Genomic DNA, 27,102 nt, shown 5'->3' on the forward strand with positions numbered 1-27,102 from the left:
CTGTGGATACATTCCAAGGGGTCTTACTGTGTATTAATAATCACCCATCCATTTCTACAACACCAGATGGAAGTTTGTCCCAACTACCCACTGGTTAAAGGCAAATTTTTGCATGTCTATCGCATAACATCCTTCCTCAATTTGAATTTGTGTCCCCCCCCCCCCCAAGTCTGAGCAAGAGGCGGGATACCATCACCATTGAATGCATTGAGTAAGCTCAATTCTGGTGGAATCAGCATTAAACTTACTCAATGTATTCAGAGGCTTAACCACCTCAACCTCTCTTTGTAGGTGCCTAGTCTCCAGATGCTGCAGTTGCATGATGTAAAGGGCGCCCTCCGTAGCCCGGTGGGAAGGAGCAGCAGTGCGTAACACACGCTTCTTGATTAGACCGGGGTTCGAACCCGTCACCACCAAATACGGAGGATGCGGAAAGGTCAAGGAATGACCACCGCATTTCCTGGAGCAATATGGCCTTAGTTGCTAATGCTCCTAAAAACCAAATAACAACAACAATAACAACAACAACAGCATGATGTAAGTTAGGTAGAGGCAAAGGTATAATAAGAATAGGAGTAATGTACAGACCAGAATATTGTGAGAAGTATGATGAGACTCCCTACATTCAGATGGAATGGGCAAGCAATTGTGAATGTCTTGTTATGGGTAGCTTCAACCTGCCACTAATCAATTGGGAAGGAAACTCACTGTGAGAAACAAATTTTTTGATAAACTAGATTATTTTTTTTATGTACCAGAATGCTAGAGAAAATACTAAGGGATAAGAATATTCTATATGTCATCATTACTCACAAAGCAGATGACATCATTGGGCTAATAGTACAGAAACTATTAGCAGGTAGTGATTATGCATTCATTAGTTTTAAGATGAAGATACATGCAGTAGTTAAGTCACAAATGTCATGAACCTGATTGATGTTTTTGTGAAGTGGTTGCTTGATGTGGGTGTTCACCTTGGTGCTAGTTCTGCCATGTTTAAATTCAATCACCTAATTTTTGGCAGTTGCATACGATAGAGCAAATTCTTCTAATGTATATACTATATCTTTGTGAATATCCTTGCTTGAGGATACCAAACTTATACATACAAGGGTTTTTGATAAGTTTCTAGCCTTTCATAGAAGGGCGTGCATGTGCGCGCATGCCTCGCGCACAGTAAGATAATGCTGTTACAAAACAAACGTGATATATTGCCAAATTTCACAGAAATTTGGTGAATTTTGCAAGTGATGCAAAATTCAAAACACACACACACACATACACACACACACAGTGGTACTCAAAAATTTGATCACTTGCAAAATTAACCAAATTTCTGCGAAATTTGGCAATATTTCATGTATGTTTTGTAACAGCATTATCTTATTGTATCATCCATCTCTAGCAAGCTCTCTTAGACATCATGGGCCATACATGAATGTGTCACCCTAGCATGGCAGTACGCGGTCGAAGTGAGAGGTCCTTTAGGCACTTCAGATAACAACTTGGTGATTGTTTCTTCTCCAATGGAACCTTTATCTCATGGCTATTCCGAACCTCGTGTTGTTTGGCATTACAAGAATGCAAAATGGGATGACCTGCGAGACTTCTTTTCTTCTTTTCCTTGGTCGGATTACTATTTCAAAACTTCTGATGTCAAAGTTTGCTCAGATTGTGTCAGTGAAATTATTCTTGCGGGAATGGAATCCTTTATCCCACACTCCACTTTAAAATCTCGTCCTTTATCTAAACCTTGGTTTTCCAATAAATATGCTAAGGCTGTTCAAGAGAAGAAAGTTGCATATCATAATTGGCTTGTTTCTAATTCTCCAGTTTCATTTTCTGTGTACACCAAAGCTTGCAACAATTGTAAAGCAGTTATTAATCAATCAAAACTAGAGTTTGAACAGGCTAAGAGTAGAAAATTTGCTTCTTGCCCTAATGGTAGGCGAGCATTCTGGTCTCTTGCCAAAGCTATTGGCCGCAACTTTTGCCCATCTCTGCTCCCACATCTGTCCAAACCAGATGGTTCTGTTGTCACTTCAGCCAAGGATAAAGCTGACCTGCTAGCATCCCATTTTCCTTCCAACTCGTGTATTAATGATCTTGGTAAAACAATTCCCACCATTCCCAGCACGCTCCATTCAATGCCCCCTGTGGTTCTCCGTCAAAAGGATGTCAGAAGGATTTTGACGAATTTTGATGCTAAGAAAGCTCCATGTCCCGATGGTATTTCTCCACTTGTTCTCAAAACCTGTGCTCCTGAACTTACTCCTATTCTTTGCCGCCTTTTTTCACTTTCTTATTCCAAAGGTGTTTTTCCTTCTGCTTGGAAATTTGCTCATATCCAGCCAGTTCCTAAAAATGGTGACAAATCCCTCCCATCCAGTTTATCGTCCCATTGCAATTACTTCTATTCTTTCTAAAGTAATGGAGAAATCAATTAACCGCCAACTCTTAAACTACCTTGAAACCTTCCGTCTGATCAACGATCGCCAGTATGGATTCCGTCAGTGTCGATCCACTGGTGATATTCTGGCTTATGTTACCTATTTATGGACTAATTCAATGGAAAGGTTTGGTGAAACACAAGTAGTTGCTCTTGACATCTCAAAGGCTTTTGATCGTGTTTGGCATAAAGGTCTTCTAAACAAGCTTCCATCTTATAGTTTGCCAACTGTTTTTAGTAATTGGTTATCCAGTTTTCTCTCTGATCGCTCACTGAGGGTGATGGTAGATGGCTCTCTGTCTTCTAACTTCTCCGCTAATGCTGGTGTCCCCCAAGGTTCAGTTCTTTCCCCCACTCTTTTCCTCTTGTATATTAATAACCTTCTTCCATTGACTGGAAGTCCTATCCATAGTTCTGCCGATGATAGCACATTGCATTCCACTTTCCATTTTGAGAAACCTTGTCCTGCTCAATCAGCTTCAAGTTCTCGAAAATCTGTTACCAATTCCTTAAATGCCGATCTTCTGGTAATTCTCCAGTGGGACAAAGCCAACTTAGTTGATTTCAATCCTTCTAAAACTCAGTCTTGTCTTATATCTTGCAAAAAGGATTCTTCTGCTCCTATGCTTATCTTTAGTGACACTCCGATTTCTAGGCAAAATGATATATCTCTTTTGGGGATTACCTTGACTTCTAATCTCTCTTGGCACAAGCACATTACAAATATTGCTTCCTCTGCATCTAAAAAACTTGGTTTTTTCTTTCGCTCTTGGCATTACTTTTCTTTCAAACAGCTGCTCACTCTGTATAAATCGCAAATCTGCCCTACCATGGAATATTGTTTCCACATCTGGGGTGGTGCCCCCAAAACCTCTCTCAGACTTCTTGATTCCATTCAGAAGAGGGCAGTTAGGTTAATTAATGATTCATCTTTAACAAAGTCTCTCCACTCGCTGTCTCATAGACGTACTGTTTCTGTTGCATGCCTCTTCTACAGATACTTCCATGGGCACTGTTCTTCTGAATTGGCTTCTATAATTCCCACTCTCTTTCAAAACAGTCCGAACACGTGCCGCCACCATCCAACATCCATTTACTGTCCAACTCCAAACTCACAGAACCAACTTTTCATCTTCCTCATTTATTCATTCAACTGCCATTTTCTGGAACAACCTTCCTTCATACGTTATTTCCTGAAAATTACAGTCTACAGAAGTTCAAGTCCAGTGTCAACAAATATCTTCCTTCGTCTTCTCAACCTCCAACCCAAGCATGGTACTAAGTACTATGGGTTCTAATACATCCCGTGTTTGGGGTTTACATAAAAAAAAAAAAAAAAAAAATACAGTGCATATGGCACTTCCGTAGCCAGGTGAGCAGGAGCAGCAGTGCATAGCACACACTTCTTGATTAGACCCCTCGATGTGGGCACCTGTACGTGGTGAGGGGACCTCCCAGTGACGCTGCTGGACTTCCAGACTAGCATCACTGGGATCCAACGCCCACAGCCCAGGTTCCAGGCTTACATCAATGGAATCCGGCGTGTTTGCCGTGCGCTGCGACCCGTGGAAATTCGGAAAGGGGGATCCTGGTGGTTGAGGGGCCCAGCTTCAATACACCACTTTGGCCCTTGCTTCGACAAGACGGGTGGTCCTGGAAGGCCCGGCTAGGATAAATCGGCTAGTAGGCTCGCCTGCGAGGGTCAACCGTGTCAATGCCACGCCCCTACCCTCATGGTCCGAGGGACAGGATTCAGGCTGGCGGCGGTGCGGGTATAGTGTCTGGGTAGCCCTGGCGTCCCACTCCCGAGCGCATTTATTGCATGCCGGGTAGTGGGCGTCCATTTGGGCTCCGTGGTGGGTGGGGAGCCCGGGCACTGAACAATTAAAAAAAACTCTATGAATCCTGATAAACTCATTTCTTCAGGGGCCCCAACCCGGTCCCTATCTGAGAATTTAGACTGCTAAAAAGAGGCAGCGAACGGAATTACCATCAGGGCCTGTTCCAAGGTTCCTAATTATACACTCTACCGGAGAAAAACCAATTGGTAAAATGTCACCCTTCTTCATACAGAAAGGGTTAGATGGGTTAGCAGGGTCACCCAAATCGGTTAAGAGGCTCCGTTCTGGAGACCTCTTAATTGAAACCAAAACTGACAGGCAGTCTGAGCAGCTACTCCATGCAACATCAATCGGAGGAATACCCATAACAGTGTCACCACACAGAACCCTCAATTCATCGAGAGATGTCATTTCGGAATGGGACCTTCTCGACGTAACCGAGGAGGAAATCTGCTTAGAATTGAAACCACAAGGAGTTAGTGCCGTTAAGAGAATTACTGCGCGAAGGGATGGAAAAATTGTTAAAACCAGGAGCGTTATCCTGACGTTTAACTCTCCTAAACCTCTTGACGAGATTAAAGCTGGATACATCAACTATTCAGTGCGTCCATACGTTCCGAACCCTTTATGGTGTTTTAAATGCCAGAAGTATGGACATTCTCAAATGGCCTGCCGTGGAGTCCTTGCATGCGCTCGATGCGGTGCAAAGGACATTAACTGTGAAGGCGAACACCCGGCCTACTCACGAGCATGCCAGAGGTGGAAAGAAGAAAAAGAAATTCAACGGCTGAAGGCAGAGCTAAATATATCATACCAGGAGGCAAGGAAATCGGTCAAACCCCTGAATATCAACAAACCTACCTACGCCCAGAAGGTAGCAGGGAGATGTTCCGTCGGAACTCAGACGGACATGACCATTCCTCCAAAGGAGTCTTTCACTACCATCGCGCGTTATCTCCTAAGTTCGCAAAAACCTGCACAGAAGGACCAATCAGCTGCCACTCCTTTATCGGTACCTCCTAATGCCCCACAAGTAACAAAGGTACTTATGAAAGAAAAGAATAAGAAAGGGGAAGTCCCCCCCCCCCAGTACCCAAGAAAAGATGGATGTCGAGCAGAAGGAGGTACCCGAAGATTCAGTCTTGGAACTCTTTGCGGAGGAGGAAATGGACACGGGACAGCGTCCATTCTTCCCCAAAAAAGATAAACCCAAGACTGATAAAAGTAAGCCCTCAGCACCTCGGAAGCCGCCTGATTGACCCACCAAGCCAAAATAATGGCTAAATTCCTACAATGGAATTGCCGTGGATTCCGGCAAAATGCAGAAGACATCAAGGCACTCCCGCAAAACCACAAACCATCTTGCTTTTGCATACAGGAGACTTACCTAAGGGCAAATGATGACCCCAGGATGCACAACGTTACTGTCATTCGCAAGGATAGAACTGGGGATGGCCCCGCTCATGGAGGAGTCGCAATCCTTGTGGGCAACCATACCCCTTTTCAGCATCTGCAACTTACCACCAGCATAGAGGCAGTAGCAATTCGAATAACAGTGGGGTTTTTACTAACCGTTTGCTCTATATATTTGCCACCTGGTACTGACATCTGCCAGAAAGACCTTGATGATCTCGTAATGCAGTTGCCACCCCCTTTCTTACTTCTTGGGGACTTTAATGGACATAACACCCTGTGGGGTAGTGCTAGCATTAATAGAAGGGGACGAGTCATAGAGCGTATGCTCATTGACAATGACCTCTGCCTTCTTAATGTGGGAACAAACACCTTTTTCCATATGCCTACCCGTACGTTTTCTGCCATTGATCTCTCTATCAGCTCGCCTTCTCTTCTCTCTTCACTTACCTGGGAGGTAGAAGGGAACCAGTATGGAAGTGATCACTTCCCCGTGATAACCACCTTAATTACTGGGAGACCTTGTCTTCCTGTCAGGTTACCGCGGTGGAAGTTTGATCAAGCTGACTGGAGTGCCTTTCAACACCTGGCAAAATTTGACAACTCTACAGTCAGTCAGGAGCCTATCAATGATGCAGTTACGTACATAACAGAAAATATTGTCCATGCAGCTGCAACTACAATTCCAAAAACATCCACCCGGTTTCCTCCATTTCCAAAGCCATAGTGGAATCCAGAATGCACAGCAGCTAAAAAGGCTCAAAACAAGGCTTGGGGGATATTTCGAAGATATCCTACCACAGTCAATCTATTAGCCTTTAAACGTGCTCGAGCCAAAGCACGCTACATCCGCCGTCAGAGTCAAAGGGAATCGTGGATCCGTTTCACATCATCCATTACCCAGACGACCAGTACTAAGGTGGTCTGGGAAAAAATCCGGAAAATGAAGGGAAAATACACAGCACACCCCTCATCGGGCCTTGAATATAATGGATGTACTATTGCAGACTCTACTGCAATAGCCAGTGCTCTTGGGGAAACTTTTTCTAACATCTCTGCAACATCATCTTACTCCCCAGAGTTTCTGGTCTTAAAGCACAACATTGAAAAACAGGCCCTTAAATTCACATCGAAGGGTTCCCACCCATACAATGGGCCGTTTAATATCAATGAGCTGAAAACAGCACTCGCCCGTACAAAGGCTACAGCTGCTGGACCAGACAACATCCATTATGAAATGATCAACCATCTTTCACCAGAATCCATGGACCATGTGCTCTTCCTGTACAACAGAATCTTCCTTGAAGAGCATTTTCCGGATACCTGGTGCAAGGCAACTATTCTTGTTTTTGCTAAGCCAGGAAAGGATCCTATATGTCCAAAAAACTATCGTCCCATTGCTCTGACCAGCTGTCTGTGCAAAATATTGGAGAGAATGGTCAATGCCCGTCTCTTATGGTATTTAGAATCGAACGACCTTCTCTCCCGCTTTCAGTGTGGCTTCCGAAGAAACAGGTCCACACTGGACCACTTAATTAGACTGGAAACATCTATCCGAGATGCTTTCCTAAAAAGAGAACATTTGGTGTCCATCTTCTTTGACATGGAAAAAGCGTACGACACAACTTGGAGATTTGGTATTTTAAAAGACCTTTACAACCTTGGTCTAAGAGGCCACCTTCCAATTTTTATTAAAAATTTTTTATCCTGCCGTTATTTCCAAGTTCGTGTAGGATCCTCCCTTTCGCGGCCCTTTTGCCAAGAGGAGGGGGTACCACAAGGATCTGTCTTAAGTGTCACGCTTTTTGCCATTAAAATAAATTCTATTTCTGAACAACTTCCTCCAACTATAAACAGTGCACTCTACGTCGATGACTTCAGCATATTCTCTCAATCATGCAATATGAGGGTTATTGAGAGACAACTACAACAAGCTATTGACCATCTTAACTCCTGGGCCACGGCCAATGGTTTCAGGTTCTCACCGGAGAAGACCGTTTGCGTACATTTTTGTCGCAAACGTAACCTCCACCCTGAGCCTGAATTACGACTTGGACAAAGCACCATTCCGATTGTATCAGAGGTGAAATTCCTGGGACTCATTTTTGACAAAAAGCTGACATTTGTCCAACACATTCGTCAGCTTCGCACAAAGTGCACGAGAGGGCTCAACATCCTCCGCTCTCTCTCTTCTACCTCTTGGGGTGCAGACCGGTGCACTCTTCTACGTCTGTACCGTGCACTTGTACGCTCAAAATTAGATTATGGGTCTCAGGTATATGCATCTGCCAGAAATAGCGCTGTTCGTTGGCTTGACCCCATCCATCATCAAGCCATTCGTATTGCTACTGGTGCGTTCAGAACATCATCTGTCCAAAGTCTGTATGTCGAAGCAAACGAACCATCCTTGTCGCTTCGACGAATGCAGTTGTCTCTACAATATACCTTCAAGCTGAAGTCCCTACCAGACCATCCCACGTGGACATCCGTTTTCGAGCCACGATGGGAAAATCTCTACAACACACGACGGACCGCCAATCGCCCATTCGGCATTCGTGTTCAAGAGCTACTCAATGAGTTTAACATCTCGGTAGACAAGGTCGCTCGATCACCAAAGGAACCCATTCCACCCTGGCATGCACAAACACCAGCATGTGACTTCTCGCTCAAGATTGCGACAAAGTCGAATACTCCAATTTCTGTCTACCTTCAGCTCTATTCACAACACCGTGCAGAACATTCTGACTTCTTGCCAGTTTACACAGACGGCTCGAAGTCAGAATCGTATATGGGATCTGCTGCTGTCTTTCCAAATAATACCATATCAGAGCAGATACCCCTTGACTGCAGCATTTACACTGCAGAGCTGCATGCCATAGAGTTAGCTCTAGATCACATAAGAAAACACCGTTACCAACGGTGTATTATATATGCCGATTTTGTTCAACACTAACAACTTTATATTACTGCAATTCAGTTTCAATTTAGACACCACAGTTTTATTTGATTGCCCATGCAATAAAGTGGTAATGAGATTGTGAATGAATTAATATTAAAAAGTTGTCTTGAACTGTAAAATAAAAAAAAACGAAAATAATTATTAGTTTCATTTCACCTTCCACAGTTAAGAAATTAAAAACAAGTAAGAAAATGAGTGAAGAGTTAACCACAGAGAGTGTGTAAAAGACTGTTTTTGTTTCTGATAGTACAGGTCGACCATCACTAATCCGGCCACCGGTAATTTGGACATAATTTTCGCGAATATAATTTCAAATCTCCCGGGTCGCCGCACTGACCTGCCGCTACTGTTTTGGTGGTGTTGGTTGCAGCATCAGCTGTTGGTGCGAACTCATCGGTGCAAAAACACTGGCAAGCCATTCCCACTTGTTTTTCTTATTTATTATTATAATCTGCTCACATTTAGCCCCAGCCATGGTTCCAATGCATAAAGAAAGCGCCTCTCGTGGTGGAAAGCGCAAACACTGTACGTTGTCCATAATAGATAAAGTTGAGCTTCTGAAAAAACTCTACAGCGGTGTGTCTGTGAGAAGTTTAATTCTGCTTAATTGTAAATTCCAACAATTTCTCTCAGTTTCTTTTATTTTAGTAATTTTCTTTTTTAGATTTTTTTTTTCTTTTTTTTTACAACACACTTGTACAAACTTGTGGAAAACAACACAATATGAGCGCCCTAGCGAACTTGTTTTCACAAAATCCATAACAATACTGACAAACTTATTGTGATGTTTGAGAGTTTATTTTTTTGTAATTAGTTTTATTGCAGCGCTCGCCGCGCATGCAATAAACTAATCACAAATGACCTTCATATGTATGCCGTAAAAGTGTCACACATACGTGGCCGACATGGCTTCAACATACGTTACCACCTTGGCCACATATATGCGACATAAAAAAATACTTTTTTTTAAAAATATATTTTAAGCGAAAAAACGACAACACTGACATTACAATATTTATTTTAGAATTACTAATCAAATTATTTGCTAAATATTTTTTGGCCCCTGGGGAATTTTTTTCTTAAACTAGCTTGGCAGTCAACATGTTAAAGGTAGGAGGAGGTGGTTAGCTGTTGGGTAAACTGTATGTGCTAAAATAACCACCAGTGATCCGGCACCCCACAGGTCCCAACGCTACCGGATTAGTGATGGTTGACCTGTATCTGCGTTCGACAGAAATGGATGACTGACATAAATGACTGACCAGGTTGTTGGACTGTTGATCAAAAAAAATTATAAAATAAGAGACTTGGATGTGCATTATGTAAACAAATTGGAACTTGATGAGTGGAAAAGAAAGAAGATGGGCACATGAACATTTCTAAGGAATGGGCAAACAATGAAGTTACTTGTATTTACGAACATAAACAGCAACAGCTACTCTCTTTAAGAAAGAAAAATTTCGATCTAAGGAAACAGTGCGATACAAAACTGCTTGCAGAAGTTGAGAAAGAGCCCTTGAAAATCTGTGTTTAAAAAGTTTATCTCATGAAAAATTAATAACAACAAAAATTTTTTACACTGCATATTAGGTGGCCAAAGAAAATCAGTCTTTTTATCATTTTGAATCGGAGCTTGACCTACAAGAATTAAATGGGATTGACACAGGCCATGTTCTTCATTCAACTAATGCTTGCATTAACATCTTCAACTTACATTAGTGATGAAATGAGAAAAAAAATTTGGATGATAAGATTGTAATGTCAAACAGCAAAATTTCATTGATAATTGATGAATTGGACAGTGGAATGAGCTTTGTTGTAAACTTGTTTTTGGATCTGATCGAACTCAAAAGTGTTACTGCAAAAGGGATATTTCCTTCTCTGCTCAATTGTCTTCAGTCTTACAGAATGACGGAAAAATATTTAAAAACTCATTTAGTTTGTGTCACATATGATGGTGCAGCTGTTATGATGGGTAGTAAAAGTGAGGTACCAAACTAATGAAAGAAAAATTTCCCTTCATTAATTGTGTGGCATTGTGCTGCTAATTACCGATTAGAACTATCAGTTGGTGATACTATGTAAACTGTTGCAGGTATTGATAGATTTAAAGCATTTATTGACAAACATATGTCATGTATAATGTGTCGCCAAAAAATACCAGAGAATTGAAAGTGTGCGCAAACTTGCTTGGTATTGAACTATTACAAATTGGAAGAATTTTAAGCACACAATGGGTAGTTGATTTTCTGATCTATTTCAAGTGTAGTGTATGGAACAACCATGAGGCATTAGGTAATCATTTTCAAGAAGCTAAAAAATGATTCTAATCAGGAACAAAAAGAAAGATGTGCACACGAAGGATTACAAAAAAAATTGCAACTACAAACTTTTTATTAGACTTAGCTTTAATTTGTGATGTTCTTCAAGAATTATTGGGCTTGGGTTTGGACTTGCAGGAATTTAATATAGACCTGTACAGAGCGAATAAAAAAAATAGAAGTTCAAAGACAAACGGTTTTGGGTCAATGTTAGAAAGATGCTGCCAAAAATTGTTTGTTTTACAAATAGATTAAATAAGTTTAGTGGCGTTCGTTGGCTTATTTTTTGAATTTGGCTAGTGATTTTGTAAGTTACAAGTTGCTACTTGTACCACTATCATATCGGTGTTTTTGGCAGGAATATTATAGCGTAACCAGTCGCGCAGTAGGATAGTAGGTTTAAATTGTCATAAATAAGTATTTTGAAGTTTTAATCACCTTTTGGGCATATATCTTTGTATTTTAGATTAGTTAACATATTAATTTGTGTTTTATAAATAGATTAAATAGGCCCAGTAGCATTCGTTAGCATATATTTTTTTTTCAATTTAGCTAGTGAATTTGTAAGTTACAAATCGGATTAACCAGGACATTCCAAGACTCCAAATTAAAAAAAAAAAAAAAAATCAACCAAAAATCAAAAAATTCAAGTAATAACTAGAATAGGTGCAAACAGATGTTTTACAAGTCGTAAATAAGCAACAAGAAGCGGTGTTATAAGTCGTCATTGGGATATTAATATACCTATTATCTTGCAACCCCCGCTGTCTTCACACCCAAAAGCTCAAAAAAAAAAAAAGACCAAATGTTTAGTTTGTTTTAGTGCGTCGCATCGATTGTTGTGTTCCATCTCACAGCAAAAAGACATTTTGTTTCATTATTTATTTCAGGGATCTCAGTTTTTTTTATAGTAAATTTTTTTTTTTTGTTTAGAAATCGCAAAAATGATGTGCAAACGGAAAAGAGTTACGCTTTCAGTTAAACAGAAACTTGAAATTATTCAAAAGTTTGAAAACGGTGCCTCCGTTAAATCTTTAATGATGAACCCTTATAATGGTGACCAAACCATATGCAACATCGTAAAAAATAAAGGGATGCTATTAGATTTAATATCAACATTGCAAAAAATAAAGGGAATTATCGTACTGAACACGCGAGTAGTATGTGGCAAGTTTTTTCGATTTTATCTATCGCCATATTTTTTACGTGGGTTGCTGAACATTTTTCAATACAGTAAGTCCCCGACTTAAGCAACTTCGGACTTATGTAAATTTTTTTTTAACTCAAATTTTTTTTTTAAGGATTGTAAAATTTAAAACAAAAAAATAAAATAAGCAATCAATAACGACGATCATGGCACGCACAAACTGCACGAGTGAGATACGGAGTAACAAGCAAAAAAATAGGAAAGAAGAGGAGATTCTTACAATTTATTTATTTATTTATTTATTTTTTTTATATATGACTGAAGATTTCAGTGAAGGGGACACACATTTCACCATAATAATGTAAAAATCCACAGAACTGCAGTTATTGGTATTTTTGCAAATGCAATAAGATGAGTTTACTACCGTTTATAATTAGATGCATGAACAGAAAAGCCCAATAACACGGAAAGTGCAAATTATTTTTATTGTTTTTTGGTAGTGACCTCCAGAAATGTGCTTTAATAAAATGTGAGCTCATGCGGGGTTGATAATAGTGAATTTTTGCCTTAACCCTGTGAAGTTCTTTACAGAAAATCATTTTGACCGTTATCATGGTGCCGACTAAGAGAATAAGTGACAGCAGTACTAGTAAATCTACCAAGAAAATAAAAGCGATCGATTTGGATCAGAAAATTTAGCTAATAATCAGATATCGTGCTGAATTCAGATTTGTCAGTAATTATATAATAGCAATATGTTATTAGTCATTTCCGAGTTACGTAAAACTCGACGAAGTAAGAACTTCCTGGAACGTATCTCTTACGTATGTCGGGGACTTCTGTATATTTGGATTAACCGGGAAATCAATTATCCAGGATTTATTTTTTACTCTCTATCCTGGAAAATCGAGAGTCTACTGTATTTTGAAATTTTTAATCACTTTTTGGGCATATATCATTTATATTTATATGGATATAGGATTTTACATTTATAAGGATAAATATATATATTTATAAGGATTTTTTGTAAGGATATAGCTAATTTAATATTGTGAACGTTACGGTATAATGTATATCTCGAATTTGATAGCTAAAGTATAAGGTAAAACTATATAGCGGAATACGTATTACTGCGTTAGCTAAGTATAGTACTGTCGAGTGTAGTATAGTAGATTAATCAATTAAATTAATTAACCTAATTAATTTCATTGTATTAAAGCTGAAATCATGCCCCAGACTATAGCAGCAAAGCAATATGCACAAAGTAGCGGAAGTGCTGAGGCTCGGGGGAAAAACGAAGAGGGCGACTCTCCAATGCATCACAACCTAAACAAATGTGCAACTTGTGAAATGTTTGTGGAACTCTCTGGAATAGGACATGATCTAGCCGAGGAGGATGTCTTTGTGTGTGCTAGGTGCACAGTGTCAAGAAATTAGGTGTGAACTCAGCATCCTGATGGGCATCGATAAGAGTTTGAAGAGTAGGGCAGATGCCTTCAAAGGAATTGAAATCGGGGCTCATCAAACTCCCAGCTGCCAAACTCAACACCAGAGCTCACTCTTGTGCACTAGACAACACAGCGGCAACCTTCAGGGCGGAATGCGCTAGTCCCACAGGAGCTAGTTATTGTCGGTGACTCTATTGTCAGGGAGATGGGAAATATATTGTGCAAAAAGGATAGGTGGAATAGGACCAGAGTATGTCTGTCATAGGCAAACGTTTATGATATTGTAGAGCAGATATAATCTTTTAAAGGCACAAAGGGTGATATTGTTGTACATATTGGTACTGACGAAATTAAGAGTAGGAGATCTGCAGACTTACTTAACAAGTACAGGTCAATGTTGAAAAAAAGTCGTGAGTTAGGGTTAAATTTGAAAGTGTCTGCAATTCGGTCCAGACACGATAGGAGGAAGTACATGATGAGTCTTGTCAATCAATTTGGCCCTGAAGAGCTTGTGCAAGGCTTGTGGGGTAAACTTTTTTTTTCAGCACAGTCTGTGCTTGTTAATAGGAGATACATTTGGGTCCTTGAGGCTGTCGCAGACATTCTCTCAGGGCAAGCACACAGTTTTAGACTCCCAGGTAGCAAGCACATCTTGTCTGTGATTGCTACCTGGGAGTCTAAAACGCTGATGGAACTGATATTTGGGTGACACTCATGTCAAGTGGACCCAATTTCGGCAAAATCTGGACAGTCTGTGACACCCAAATCCTCTACTTGCACCTTCGCGATGGTGGGACTGTTAGTAATCCTGGGTATAACCCCCATGCGCAAGCACACTGTGGGTGACCACCCAGGTGTGAACCAACATAAGCAGGGGTCGAGGTGTGGCGCCGACACCACACAGAGAAATGCCGCCCCTCAGTGTTACCAGGAAATACTAGGTGGTAGATGACTCTCATCAACCGGTGCAGTGCCACCACTTTGCTTATTTGGAGGCTTGAAGTGGTGGAACCCATGTTTAGTCTCCAGAGCTAAGTTCCGGTTAACCCTCCCCACCTCTTCCACCTGCAGTATGATTGATGTCTTTTGAGGTTATGATGAACACCATGGCGAGATAAAAAATTCCTTATATTTCGAGGGTACAGCTCTAAAGTGGTGTTTGCAGGCCGGCCGCTAGTTAGTATATCAGATTGAATCTATTGGTAACTCTCCAGGAGGCTTCCAGATCAGCTAGTGTATAATCTTGCTACCTCTACTCTGCCAGATAGTGACTGGAGGGAGTTCGAGTAGTGTGTATGCATTGTTGAGGCCATGTTATGTCAGGGATCTGAGTATATCTTACCATGTGTATGTCATATCCAAAAATTAATTACTTCATACAGCATGTCCCCCCCCCACCACACTTCATACAGCATGTCTCCCCCAACCACGAATTGTCAAACTAATAGAGCAAGTTATCTCAAAAAAGATCTAAACTACTTTATTTCACAAATATACATGGTCACAGTTCTAATCTCAGTGATGTCCATTTTTTCACATATAGTCTGCCAAACTCATGTACTTTTTCTGATAGAATCTCAATTATCGGTTGATTCAACCACTGCTCATCTCAGTTGCCCAAATTATTCGTTGTATGATTCCTTTTGCCTCAAAGAGGTACTTGTTGTTATTGTTATTTGGTTTTTAGGAGCATTAGCAACTAAGGCCATATTGCTCCGGGATATGCAGTGGTCATTATCTGACCTTTCCGCATCCTCCGGATTTGGTATGGTACTTGTGCATATGTCCGTTCTGTGCATAATCTGATTTACTGGCCCACTGTTTCTCTGTACAGTTGTCCATTGTACTCAATCAGAGTCATTAGGCCTATGATATTACAATGATTACTAGGAATATTACCATCATATGTCTAAGTGTGTTCCACTATAAAATTTGTTACCTATCTCTAACTTGTTATAAGTATCTGCAACTAGTTCTTTTAGACCATCTTCTGGCGGGCGTTTTTTGCATCCCGGCACCACCGATATATCATTTGCATCGCAGAAGCACTTCCATTAAACACACACACACACAGTTAAGTGCCAGTCACGTGACTGTTATAAATAAATAAAATAAATTTTCTGTTTATATTCCGGCACGACAACCAACTCAGTAGAGTTTACAATAAATCGTCAATACAAATATTTATCCTATTTAGTAGTCACTGGCTTGAACCATGGTCGCTCAAGGAATGCGTGCTATGCACTCTCGCTCCTGACCACTCGGCTACGTCATGCCTATTTATAGTCTGCCCATCTCACTTGAACCCGTTAAGAAGAATTGCGACTTGTGGATGAAATTTTTTTTATTTTCTACTTAAGTCTTTCTATGTTGCTACTGTTCTGGACTTTTGGCACTCTGGGGATTTCATTTCTACTCGCCACAAATGAGTTTAATAATTTTAATGGTTTTATAGGTAAATTGATATTTTGTTATTTGCAGTATTAATAATGGTGTTAGAATACATATTGATGGTTATATTTTGTCAAACTTCGGACTTGAAAAAGTTGTTTACGAGGGGTATGCTGGAAATATGGAATGAATGCCAACACGAGAACCACAGCAAATTACAGGAACTTATTCAACAAACTGCTTTCGGCTACCGCAGTTTCTCACTGCATTCTCAGTAAACAGATGATGTGTGTCATCGGTTAGTTTCCTGTGTTTTTCATGTCCGCTTTCTTTACCTTCGCCCCATGTTGTATTCAGTTTGTTTGTACACCTTATTAATCCATAATGTGTTTCTAATCCTCTTAATATTTTTTCAGATTATATTTAAGCAGTACTGTAGTTGTAAAATTTGCAGAGGGTATGCTCTATGAAAAGCAGAGAGTATACTCTATGAATGTTACAAAAAGCAGAGCGTATACTGTTTATATCAGGCTTATTAATCGAATTTGTTTTGGTTGCATAGAAGTCACATAAAACTATAAGTATTGCCTATAGGAATCAAATTCTAACAAATTTATTTTTTAATTTTCTGTAAATATTTTAATAATATTTGTTTTTTAAAGTCTTTTAAAAACCAGAAGGTATACGCTACTCACCTAAAAAAAAAATTCAGAGAGTATACGGCTTATACCTTCCACTACAGCCCTAGGTTTCAGTAATTGTCAAAGTGGCCATTATGTCGCACAAAGTATTGCATGAAGTATTTTATGATAAATCTAAAAGACAAAACTGTTTGCATACATAATTTATGTGATACCACAATATCAAGGGGTGATAAAACAGCCAAAATGTTTACAACCACAAATATAATGAATCATCTCAAAAAGTTCCATCCAGAAGAAATATCAATAGAAACAGAAGCATCAGATAAGTTGAAAAGGACATATGCTGAGTGTTCAAGAAGTAGCAGAACCATTGAACCTCCTGCTCAAGTGCAACCCACTTGAGAAGAAGCAGTATTAACAAAAAAAGCTTTGGGATATTAATGACCACAAGGCCAAAGAAATCCATTATTTAATTGGAGAAATGATAGCCCTTGAATCAGATTGGTCCACTTCATATCGATGGTTCAATTGTTGATGATCCTGCTCAGGTAGCTAACAAATTGAATGAATATTTTGCATCAACATTCACACATGAGGAGTTATTCAGCGAGTGGAATGCCAGAGGTGTATTCAACTCTGGCAGTAAGCTAGATAATCTTGTAATAACGCCGACCGGGCTAGCCGAGTGGGTAAAGTACCTGCCCGGCAACCCAAAGGTCACGGGTTCGATTCCCGCCTCGGGCTTGGATCAAAGGACTGCAAAAACCTTGGGAGGTGCAATATGGCCACAGAAGCCGATGCGCCAACAACTACCAAATCAAAAAAAAAATCTTGTAATAACTGAGAGTAAAGTAGAGGAGAAATTGTTGAAGATAAACTTAAAAAAGGCACCTGGGGTGGATTGGATCTATCCAGTTATATTAAAGGAGGCAGCAAAAAAAGTAAGCAAACCCTTAGCCATAATCATGAGAGCTTCCTTGGACTCAGAGGTACCCATAGACTGGAGATGTGCAAATGTGACTCCAATTCACAAAGAAGGATCAAAGGCTGACACAAGTAATTATAGACCTGTGAGTTTAACTTCTGTTCCAGGAAAATTAATGGAGGCACTGGTTAAAGAAGCATTGCAGGATCATCTAGACAAGACTTCAGTTATAGCTCGGACACAGCATGGTTTTGTTAAGGGGAAGTCTTGCCTGACCGATTTGATTGGATACTGTGATGCAATCACAAAAGAACTGGATGCAGGGAATAACTTTTATATTATATACTTGGATCTTAGAAAGGCTTTTGATACTGATGTACATGGAAGACTGCTGCACAAATTGGAGCAGTGTGGCATTGGAGGCAAATTGCTGCTATGGATAAAGTGATGGTTGAGGGGGAGAAGACAGAGAGCGGTAATCAATGGACACTGCTCATCGTGGACTAATGTTATTAGTGGAGTCCCTCAGGGTTCAGTGTTGGGTCCATTATTGTTTTCTGTATTTATAAATAATATTGATGATGGTATATCAAGCTTAATGTCCAAGTTTGCAGACGATACAAAGGTTGGCAGGGTTGTTAAGGACACTACTAACGCTATGCTGCTGCAACAGGATCTGGAAAGGTTGAGCAGATAGGCTGAGAGGTGGCAAATGAAGTTTAACATTGACAAATGTAAAGTACTACATATGGGGAAACAGTAACCCCAGAGCAACGTATCAACTCTGTGGTACTACACTGACAGTGGTAGAGAATGAAAAGGACCTGGGGGTAATTGTGCAGGCAGATATGAAGTTCTCTGAGCAGTGCAGACTGGCTGCAAGAATAGCTCATGGTGTCTTTTCAATGATATACAGGAATTTTTCTAGCAGGGATAAGGAGGTGATTATTCCCTTGTATAAGGCAATGGTCAGGCCACACCTTGAGTACTGTATACAGGTCTGGAGGCCTCATTTCAAGAAGGATGTAGAGCTGCTGAAACGAGTGCAGAGAAGGGCAACAAGATTAGTGAATGGAACAAAGGGTTGCTCTTATGAAGAAAGGCTTAAGTTTTGCAAATTACAGTGTCTGGAGACTAGGCATCGGCGAGGTGATCTGATAGAGGTGTCAAAGCCTTGAATGGTTTGAGCATGCTCAATGCTGATGGGATTCTGCCTCTTGCCCAGAATAATCACCTGAGAGGGCATAAATTCAAATTGAGGAAAGTTAGATGTAGGATAGATGTGCGGAAATTTGCCTTTAGCCAGCGGGTAGTTGGTTGGTGGAACAGACTTCCATCTCTTGCTGTGGAAGTTGATAGCCTAAATAAATATAAGGCTCAGCTGGACAGGTAATTCGAACGAATGAAGGGGTGAAATGGGAGTGGGTTTTTTTTTTTTTTTTTTTTGGCTGATGCTGCATAAGCGTGCTTTCTTGCATCATATGCCTCTACTAATGCTAATGCTAACTTCAACCATATTCTGTAACATGTGACATTGGATTCCAAAGGCTATTAAAAAAAATTTGGCCAAATTACAATATTCCAAGTAGAAAATATTTCACTGATAAAATCATTCCAGATATATTTCAGAAGGTAAAAATAAAACTTCAAACATCCCTTGAGAAAGCCACCTTCCATATTATCTTTAACCACTGATATTTGGACAGCTAATACAGATAATTCTCTATTTCTGAGTATTACGAGCTTTCAAATAAGTTTGAACAACACAGGGCTGTCCTAAGAATTCTTCCATTTTCAGGCTTTCATACAGGGATACGGATCAGTGAAGAGTTGCACAACGTGCTAAAAGAATATAAGATCAAAAAAAGGCAGTCTTCCTCATACTGCGAGATTCTGGTGCAAATATGGTAGCTGGTGATGGTTTGCAGTCACAATCATGTTTCATACACACATTACACATTTCAATAAATGACTCCATATTTGCCCAGCAGGCTGTAAGGACTGTTGTTACTATTAATAGGAATATTATAAAATACTTCAGCCATTCTGCTTCAGCAGTTAACAAATTAATGGAAATACAGGAGCAGCTAAATTTAAAGAAGCATAAATTAATTCAAGATGTAACCACTCATTGGAATTCAATGTATTACCCAGAACAGCGAAAAGCTCTCGCAACATATGCTGTGGATAACAATATCCCAACATTAAGTTCATAACAGAAGTATGAATTGTCCAACTCTTAGGTCCATTTGAAGAACTTACTAATGAAGCTAGTAAAAGAGAATCTACCACTTCGATGCTAATCCTTACAATTTTGACTCTTAATTTATTTTTGTCCAAAGCTGTGCAAAATGATAATTTCAGTGGAATTTTGAAATATTTAAGTGCACTAGCTTCATCAGTTGAAAGTGAAAGAATATTTTGTACTGGTGGTAAGTTGTATGAACCTGCAAGAAATAGGCTTTGTAATCAGTGCATTATAGCCTAAGTTGCTGATGCACCAACAAATTTATCAACAATAACAACAATTTGTCAGACGAATCGCTAATTCATTGCCTTTGGTTTTGTGAAATGTCTTCCTGTAACATATCTTCATCTTATGACATTCCAGTTCATCAAAAATATCCTCAGACTCTTCATTTACTAACTTTTTAAGTTCAGCTTCAGTGATATACTTATGTGACATGGTCTAGCTACAGACTGCCGAAATCAAGCACTCGAGAATATTACACTGTAAGCAACAAAGCAAACATCCTAATATGCTTTCAAGCATGCCCTGACCAGTACAAAATGTGCACAAACGAATAATTGCACTCTATAATGGTTAATGTTATAACATTGACAGCCACGTGGGATCATTAGGTGATCCCGATCAAGAAATAATTTTTTCTAAGTTAGGTATTTAAATTTGTTAAGTTAGGTATTTAAATTTGTTACTTACCCCATAGAGATCTGGAAAAAGGTAAAAAAACTCACTCAGCTAAAAAAAAAAATAATGAAGCCTTTAAGCTATAAAATATTTAAGGGCAAAAGCCTCATGCTATGAGGTAGAATGACTAACATGTAGGTTAGTGCAAAAGCATCATTTTAACGTAGTCATCTACCAAAGTAGTTAAATTAATTAATTAAATTGGCATTGTTCTTTAATATCTGGTTATATCAATTTAATTAATTTAACTACTTTTGTAGATGGCTTCGTTAAAATGATGCTTTTGCACCAACCTACATGTTAGTCATTCTACCTCGTAGCATGAGGCTTTTGCCCTTAAATATTTTATAGTCTATATCACTGCATACATTGGGCATCTCTCATATTGTGAAGTTATACTTCATAACTGGGTTGTCACTATTGCAACACCAGGGTACCTGACCATCCACCGAAGAGAAGCCAACAAGCTTTGAAACAGTGCCGTCTGGGTGGTGGTATCCTCTGAGAATAAATAATAGTAGTCTTCTCCACTGGTGAAGTGTTATTTATTCGACGTAGTACAATACCATGGCAACTTGTGAAAGCATTCACAATATGAGATATAACCAAAATGATGCCAAATAGTGATGCCACTATTTAATTAAATTAATTAATTTAACTACTTTGGTAGATGGCTATGTTAAAATGAAGCTTTTGCACTAACCTACATGTAAAGCCTTTAAGACATTAATTGAGAAAAATATTGTAAAAAAAAAAAGTAGCGTTGGGGTCACATAGTGACCCCATCTAGGTTAAGTGACCTGCCGTCACTGCTGAGTTATGTAGCCCTAGGGATGCTTTGTACAATCACTGGTCTGTTTAGTTGAAATTGGGTATTATACTTTAGTTGAACAACTAAAGAAGGCCTGTTGATGCTTATTTTGCTTCATGAGTGAAACTTTTAAATTTTGTCAAATAGTCTCTTGATCAGGCTATCTTTTATGATAATTAGATTGTAATTATTCAGATTGATGCTAGTATTAAATCTTTCAGCCCTAATGCCAGACATAACAGGTTCCGTGAATGCCTTCCGGTATGGCACACTTCTGAACACAGAGCCTTCCAGCCCCCAAACCTGCCTCTCCAGTTGAGTGCCTCTTCTCATGTACAACCACATCTTCATCCAGGACTACTTCCACATCCTACACCACCTCCACAACCTCCCCCTCCTTCTCAGTCACAATCACAACAACAGGGATTTGTGTGTGATATAGGACAAGTAAGTATTGGTTTGATTTTTGGAATAAAATATATTAATGACTAGGAAATAGTTTGATATTTTCTCTGTACCTGATCCACTTAAAAAAAAACAAAAAAAAACTACCAACCGCAACAATACTCGCACCAAGTGAAAATGCATCTTGAAAAACTAAGAAATTATATTTATATATATATATATATATATATATTTTTTTTTTTTTTTTTTTTTTCAGTACTGACAAAATTTTTACATATTCTACTGGTATATGATACATATTCATTTTAATAATGAAATACATATTTAAATTGTATGTAAAATAAGTGGCCATGGCTCCATCAGCATTTGAAACACTCCCTCTGTTATGAACATCACAGAGGCAGTGACCTAGATAGACTTCAGGGATGGTCAGAAAAATGGCAGCTATTCTTTAATCCAGCAAAGTGAAAGGTATTGCACCTGGGGAACAGTAACCCCAAAATAACTTATACACTTGGTGGAGTTGAACTAAAGCCAGTAGTGGAGGAAAGGGACTTTGGTATTATGATATGGTCAGACAAGAAGTTAGAGCATTACACACTGGTTGCAAGGAATGCCTATGGTGTCCTATTGACGATTTATCGAACAATTGCTAGTAAAAATAAGGACGTCATAATCCCATTATATAAGGCTATTGTTAAACCACACTTGGAATACTGTGTTCACGTATGGAGACCGCACCAAAAGAAAGATATTGTGCTTCTTGAAAGGGTCCAAAGATGGGTAACTTGCCTGGTGAGATCAGCAAAAAGGCATCCATATGAGGAAACACTTTGAATATGTGGGTTGCAGAGCTTGGAAACTAGGCATCTTAGAGGAGACATGATTGAGGTGTTTAAGGCTCTGAGCGGCATAAGTAAAATGAATGAGGACAAAATTTTCACGGTTATAAATGATTCTGGAACTAGGGGGAGATGTTTAGCCTGGATTGCAGGAAGTTTTATTTTAGTCAGCGGAGTTATAAATTATTGGAATAAATTACCTACATGGGTGATAGAGGCTGACATATTTGGGGAAGTTCAAAGGTCAGCTGGATAATTACCTACAGGAGGAGGGAAATGCATAGGTTGTCTATTTCCTTTTCTGTTATTAATTATTATTTTTTAAAAATTTCTTATTATTTTATTTTATTATATTTTATTTTATTTTATTTATTTATTATTAATAATTTTTTTTTAGCTGGTGCAGCATAAGCCATAGGCTTCCTTGCACCACTTGGCCATTACTAATACTAATAATGTAACTATATCAGCCATTTAAGTCACTGCATTTTGTTGCATCTTGCAGCAGGATCCAAGATCCAGTATCTCAGTTTGAGCTGAGATGTGAGATCTGAGATGTGTTAGAATTTTCATTGATATTTAAATAGTAGTCCTAGTTTTTTTAAAGTTTCTTCCATGAAATTTTTTCAAGCTCAATTCTTTGTAGTGATCTTTTTCATAGAATATGTTTAGTGTCTTTGCTACGTGTTATAACCTAATATGACAATCTTTCAAAATCAGGCCATGAACAGCATCAATGTTTTAGGTCGGTGGTTTGCTACAGTTGAGTTTAGCATACTCAGATTCATCTTTGGTTGCCCTACAATTCCTTTTGAATTCAGCAAACCCAGTTCTTGATGGAATTGTATTGTATTAGACAATCACAGCATGATATTTCCATGATATCCTTGTGGATTTGGTTCCCCACAGTTCTTTCAAAAAAGGTATTTCATTTCAGTGGACAAGAATTTTTTAAGCCAAAAAATAATTAATAAATCATATTTAATAATTTGAAAATTGTGCACATTCCTGCTTGCTTTGTCTTGTGGGCAATTTGGCCTTTTTGGTGATGGAGACCCGGTGTTGGAATTCAATTATTGCTTAATTTCACATTAGAGATGACACTGTTATCCACTATTTGATGTATGTTGCTTATATTGTTTTAATCCTGCATTGGTGGAACCTAAGGCCCCACCCCTGTTAATGATATTTTTGATGCTTTTTTATCTGGGTGTGCAGTCATGTTTGGCAATTAAGAACCTTGGGTGCCCCAGTTAGCTCGCCTATAGCCAATATTACCATGGAGTCTTTAGTGGGAGATATATTTTTGAATTTGCCTGTCCCTATCAGGCTCTTGCACAGATATGTTGAAGATGTGTTCAAGTCATTCCCCAAGGGTTGGAGGCTATGCTTCTCCAATATCTTAATTCCTTGTCTTCTTGTATTTCTTCCACTACGGAGTTAGAAGTGGATCATACTCTTCCATTCTTAGATGTCTTGGTTTGGCATGTGGGATCGTGCGTCGTAACCTCAGTATACAGAAAGTTAATATGCCATGAACAATTCGCTAATTATCTATAGGTACATGCCGCAGGATATCTGCATAGTACAGCAAGAGCATTATTTGTGTGTGGTGCCATTGTGATTTTGCTACTGACAGAGATGTTGAAATTTCAAAAAATTGGGGAGGATTTGCCCAGGTGTGGGTATCCATGTTCTGGTTAGATTTCAGTTACACGATATTAGGTTTGTTGCCAATTTGGAGCATTCCAGTGAAATTCCACTGCTTACATTCCCCAGGGTTGTAATGCCAGGGTTGCAGCACTACCATATTGGCTATGCCCAGCTCCCTGGCAGGAAATTGCAGTTGACATTTTCTAGGATTAAATTGATTATTCTCCTTCTGCAACGGGCAGATGTGGTTTATCGAATTACTTGCCTGGATTGTGGGATTTGTTACATTGGCAAGTCCCAATGGAGACTTTGTGATCATGTCTTGGAGCATGAGGGACTATTCGGCAGACCAATTTCACCCTTTTTGCTATTGCTGAACATTATTGGTGTGAGCAGCGCACAAATTATAATCCATGTTGAAATATTAGAGGATGCACATGATTCCTGTCATCATTCTTAGTTGGAAGCATCCATATAGTTGTTGCAGGTTCTTAATTGCAATCGTGGAACCGATTATTGAAGTGGTTATTTTGCAGCATAATGAGAAATGGCAGGTTAACAATATGGTAAAATGTTTGTCACCCTATCGCCATGGAGTCTGATGGTTGATATATTTTTTTCCTCCTTTCTTCCTCCCCTTTCCTTTTTTGCCATTCACAATTTGCAGACTCTCAATGATAGCACAGTAATTCACACTTCTGTAGATATATTGTCGTGCATTGTACCTAAGTTGATAAAGAAGCGCATTGCCTCGAAAGATAAATTTGTGAATATTTATTTGTGTTTTTATCGATCTACATTTGTTCTCATTGTTTTTACTCTTTGTTTAACCTGTATATAATATTTTAAATTCAATAGGTTTCCATATACAGTCACACCTTCCTAACGAAGATTTGATAAATCTTCGTTAGGAAGGTGTGAATAGGATAAATTCAGCGAAAAAATTCATTGTAGAGAAATTTCGTTATACAGAGAATACCTTTTTTTATTGGAAATTGTTGTCTAATTAGAATATGAAAATGAACATTCATTTTATTTTTAATGTATTTTATTTCAAAAATATATTTATATAAAATTACGTTTACATAATTTTTGCTGGTAAGCATCACAAATTAAAAAAAATTTGTAATTTTCATTTGCACAGTACAATTAAAAAATTTCTGATTCTCAAAGAAAACCTCACCTTTATTCAGAGCATTAAAAACACTATTAGGAACATTTTCACAAAACTGTAGACCCAGACGAACCATTTTAAAAGCGTGAATCATTTCTTCATCAGTTGGCTTTTCTATGGGTTGTTCTGATGAGACTTCAGCATCTCATTAATATCTTCCTGATCATGGTCGCATCTAACATGTTCTGTTACAACAGCCAGATCTTGATCTATATAGACATAACCATCCAGTGTTATATCATTTTCGATGTTTCCGGATGATTCTAATAATGTCCAAAAGTTTTTTAATTGTTAAAGCTGCAGTTCATCTTGTTTGTCCGACTTCCGTATTCGATAAAAATCCCGCTTTTGAAAAACAATTTTGAATAGTGTATTCAGTGACATTGTTTGTCCAAACTTTTTCCAGCGCAGAGTAGGTGGGCAGGAGCAGCAGTGTGTAGCACACACTCCTTGGTTAAACCGGGGTTCGAGCCCATGACCACCAAATACAGGTCAGGGAATGACCACCGCATATCCCTAGAGCAATATGGCCTTATTTGCTAATGCTCCTAAAAATCAAAATAACAACAACCGCCAGTGCAGAGATGCAATCTCTAAGGTTAATTCTAACCTTCAAGTTTCTATTTTCTTGTAATGCATTGACAATCTTCATTAGGCACGATATGGCCTTAGCAGCCCTTATGCCACTAAACAACATATCAACCAAAACAATCTTCATTATTATTCTCTTTTGATAATGAAATTTAAAATTTTTAATAATGCCTTGGTCCATTGGCCGGAGTTTTGACATTACGTTTGTTGGTAAAAACAAGTTAACACTTAAGTTTGGCAGCATGTGCCAAACAGTTGTCAGTAATCAATACTATTTTTCTTTTGTTATATGCTTGTCTAGTTTTAATATTCATTCTTTGAAAATATCACCTGTCATCGATGCTTTTTTATTAAAAAATTTAAGTTGTGTAGTCAACTTACAATGATTTTGTGCCTCTAAAACATCTTGGGTTTTTTGATTTTCAGATGACTAAAAGTCTTAATTTTTCACTTCCTGTCATATTGGCACCAATTAGCACAGTGATTTTTTTCTTTGTTTTCTGCCAAAACGTTTATCCTTAAAAGCAAGTGTTCTATTAGGTAAACACTTAAAGAATAAACCCATTTCATCAGCATTAAAAACATCCTTAGGTTCATATTCTTCCGAAATCTTCTTTAAGGTATTATTCCTTCAACTGTTGCAATCTTCTTCACTTACATTAACACTTTCTCCACAAATAACCTTTTCCCCAATTCTGTGGCATTCTTAAATTTATCTAACTACCCTGTGCTTGCATTAAATTCTGTATGTCCAAGGGACTGTGCAAATTTCAGAGCTTGTTGCTTAATTATTGGACCTGATATTTTATATTCTTTTCACGTATCATTTCCACCCATTTTAGAACAACTTTATCAACATATATATACACAACTTAATTTGCTTCTTGTCTGCTCCTCATTCAATTGCATTTAAAATTGATTCTCGATTTTTTAAAATTGTAGATAAACTGCTTGCAGGTATGCTATATTTTACCAATATCTTTTTTCTTAAAACCCTGGTAAATATCATGAAGAATCTTGACCTTATCATTAATACTTACACTTTCTCTTCAACATTGTTTCTGCAATGGTAAAAATTACCTGGCTGCAGTTCTCTGCTGATACATACACCCTGTAGCCACCACAAACTTTGCTGTGCTGGCCGTATAGTGAAATGTTA

General features: G+C 38.7%; 1 protein-coding gene across 1 annotated transcript in view; it reads left to right on the forward strand.

Annotated features, from left to right (window-relative positions):
• LOC150078365 (E3 ubiquitin-protein ligase RNF38-like) overlaps window positions 1-27,102 on the forward strand; it is a 280,964-nt gene that overhangs the window by 98,823 nt on the left and 155,039 nt on the right. Inside the window, exon 5 of the mRNA XM_090384822.1 lies at window positions 21,500-21,725. Within this exon, the coding sequence (XP_090240948.1) occupies window positions 21,500-21,725 (226 nt within the window). The remainder of the gene's footprint in view (window positions 1-21,499; window positions 21,726-27,102) is intronic.

The sequence above is a fragment of the Mastigoproctus giganteus genome, chromosome 11 (assembly GCF_048544385.1).
Source record: "Mastigoproctus giganteus isolate SK-2022 chromosome 11, ASM4854438v1, whole genome shotgun sequence".
In the NCBI taxonomy this organism is placed as follows: domain Eukaryota; kingdom Metazoa; phylum Arthropoda; class Arachnida; order Uropygi; family Thelyphonidae; genus Mastigoproctus; species Mastigoproctus giganteus.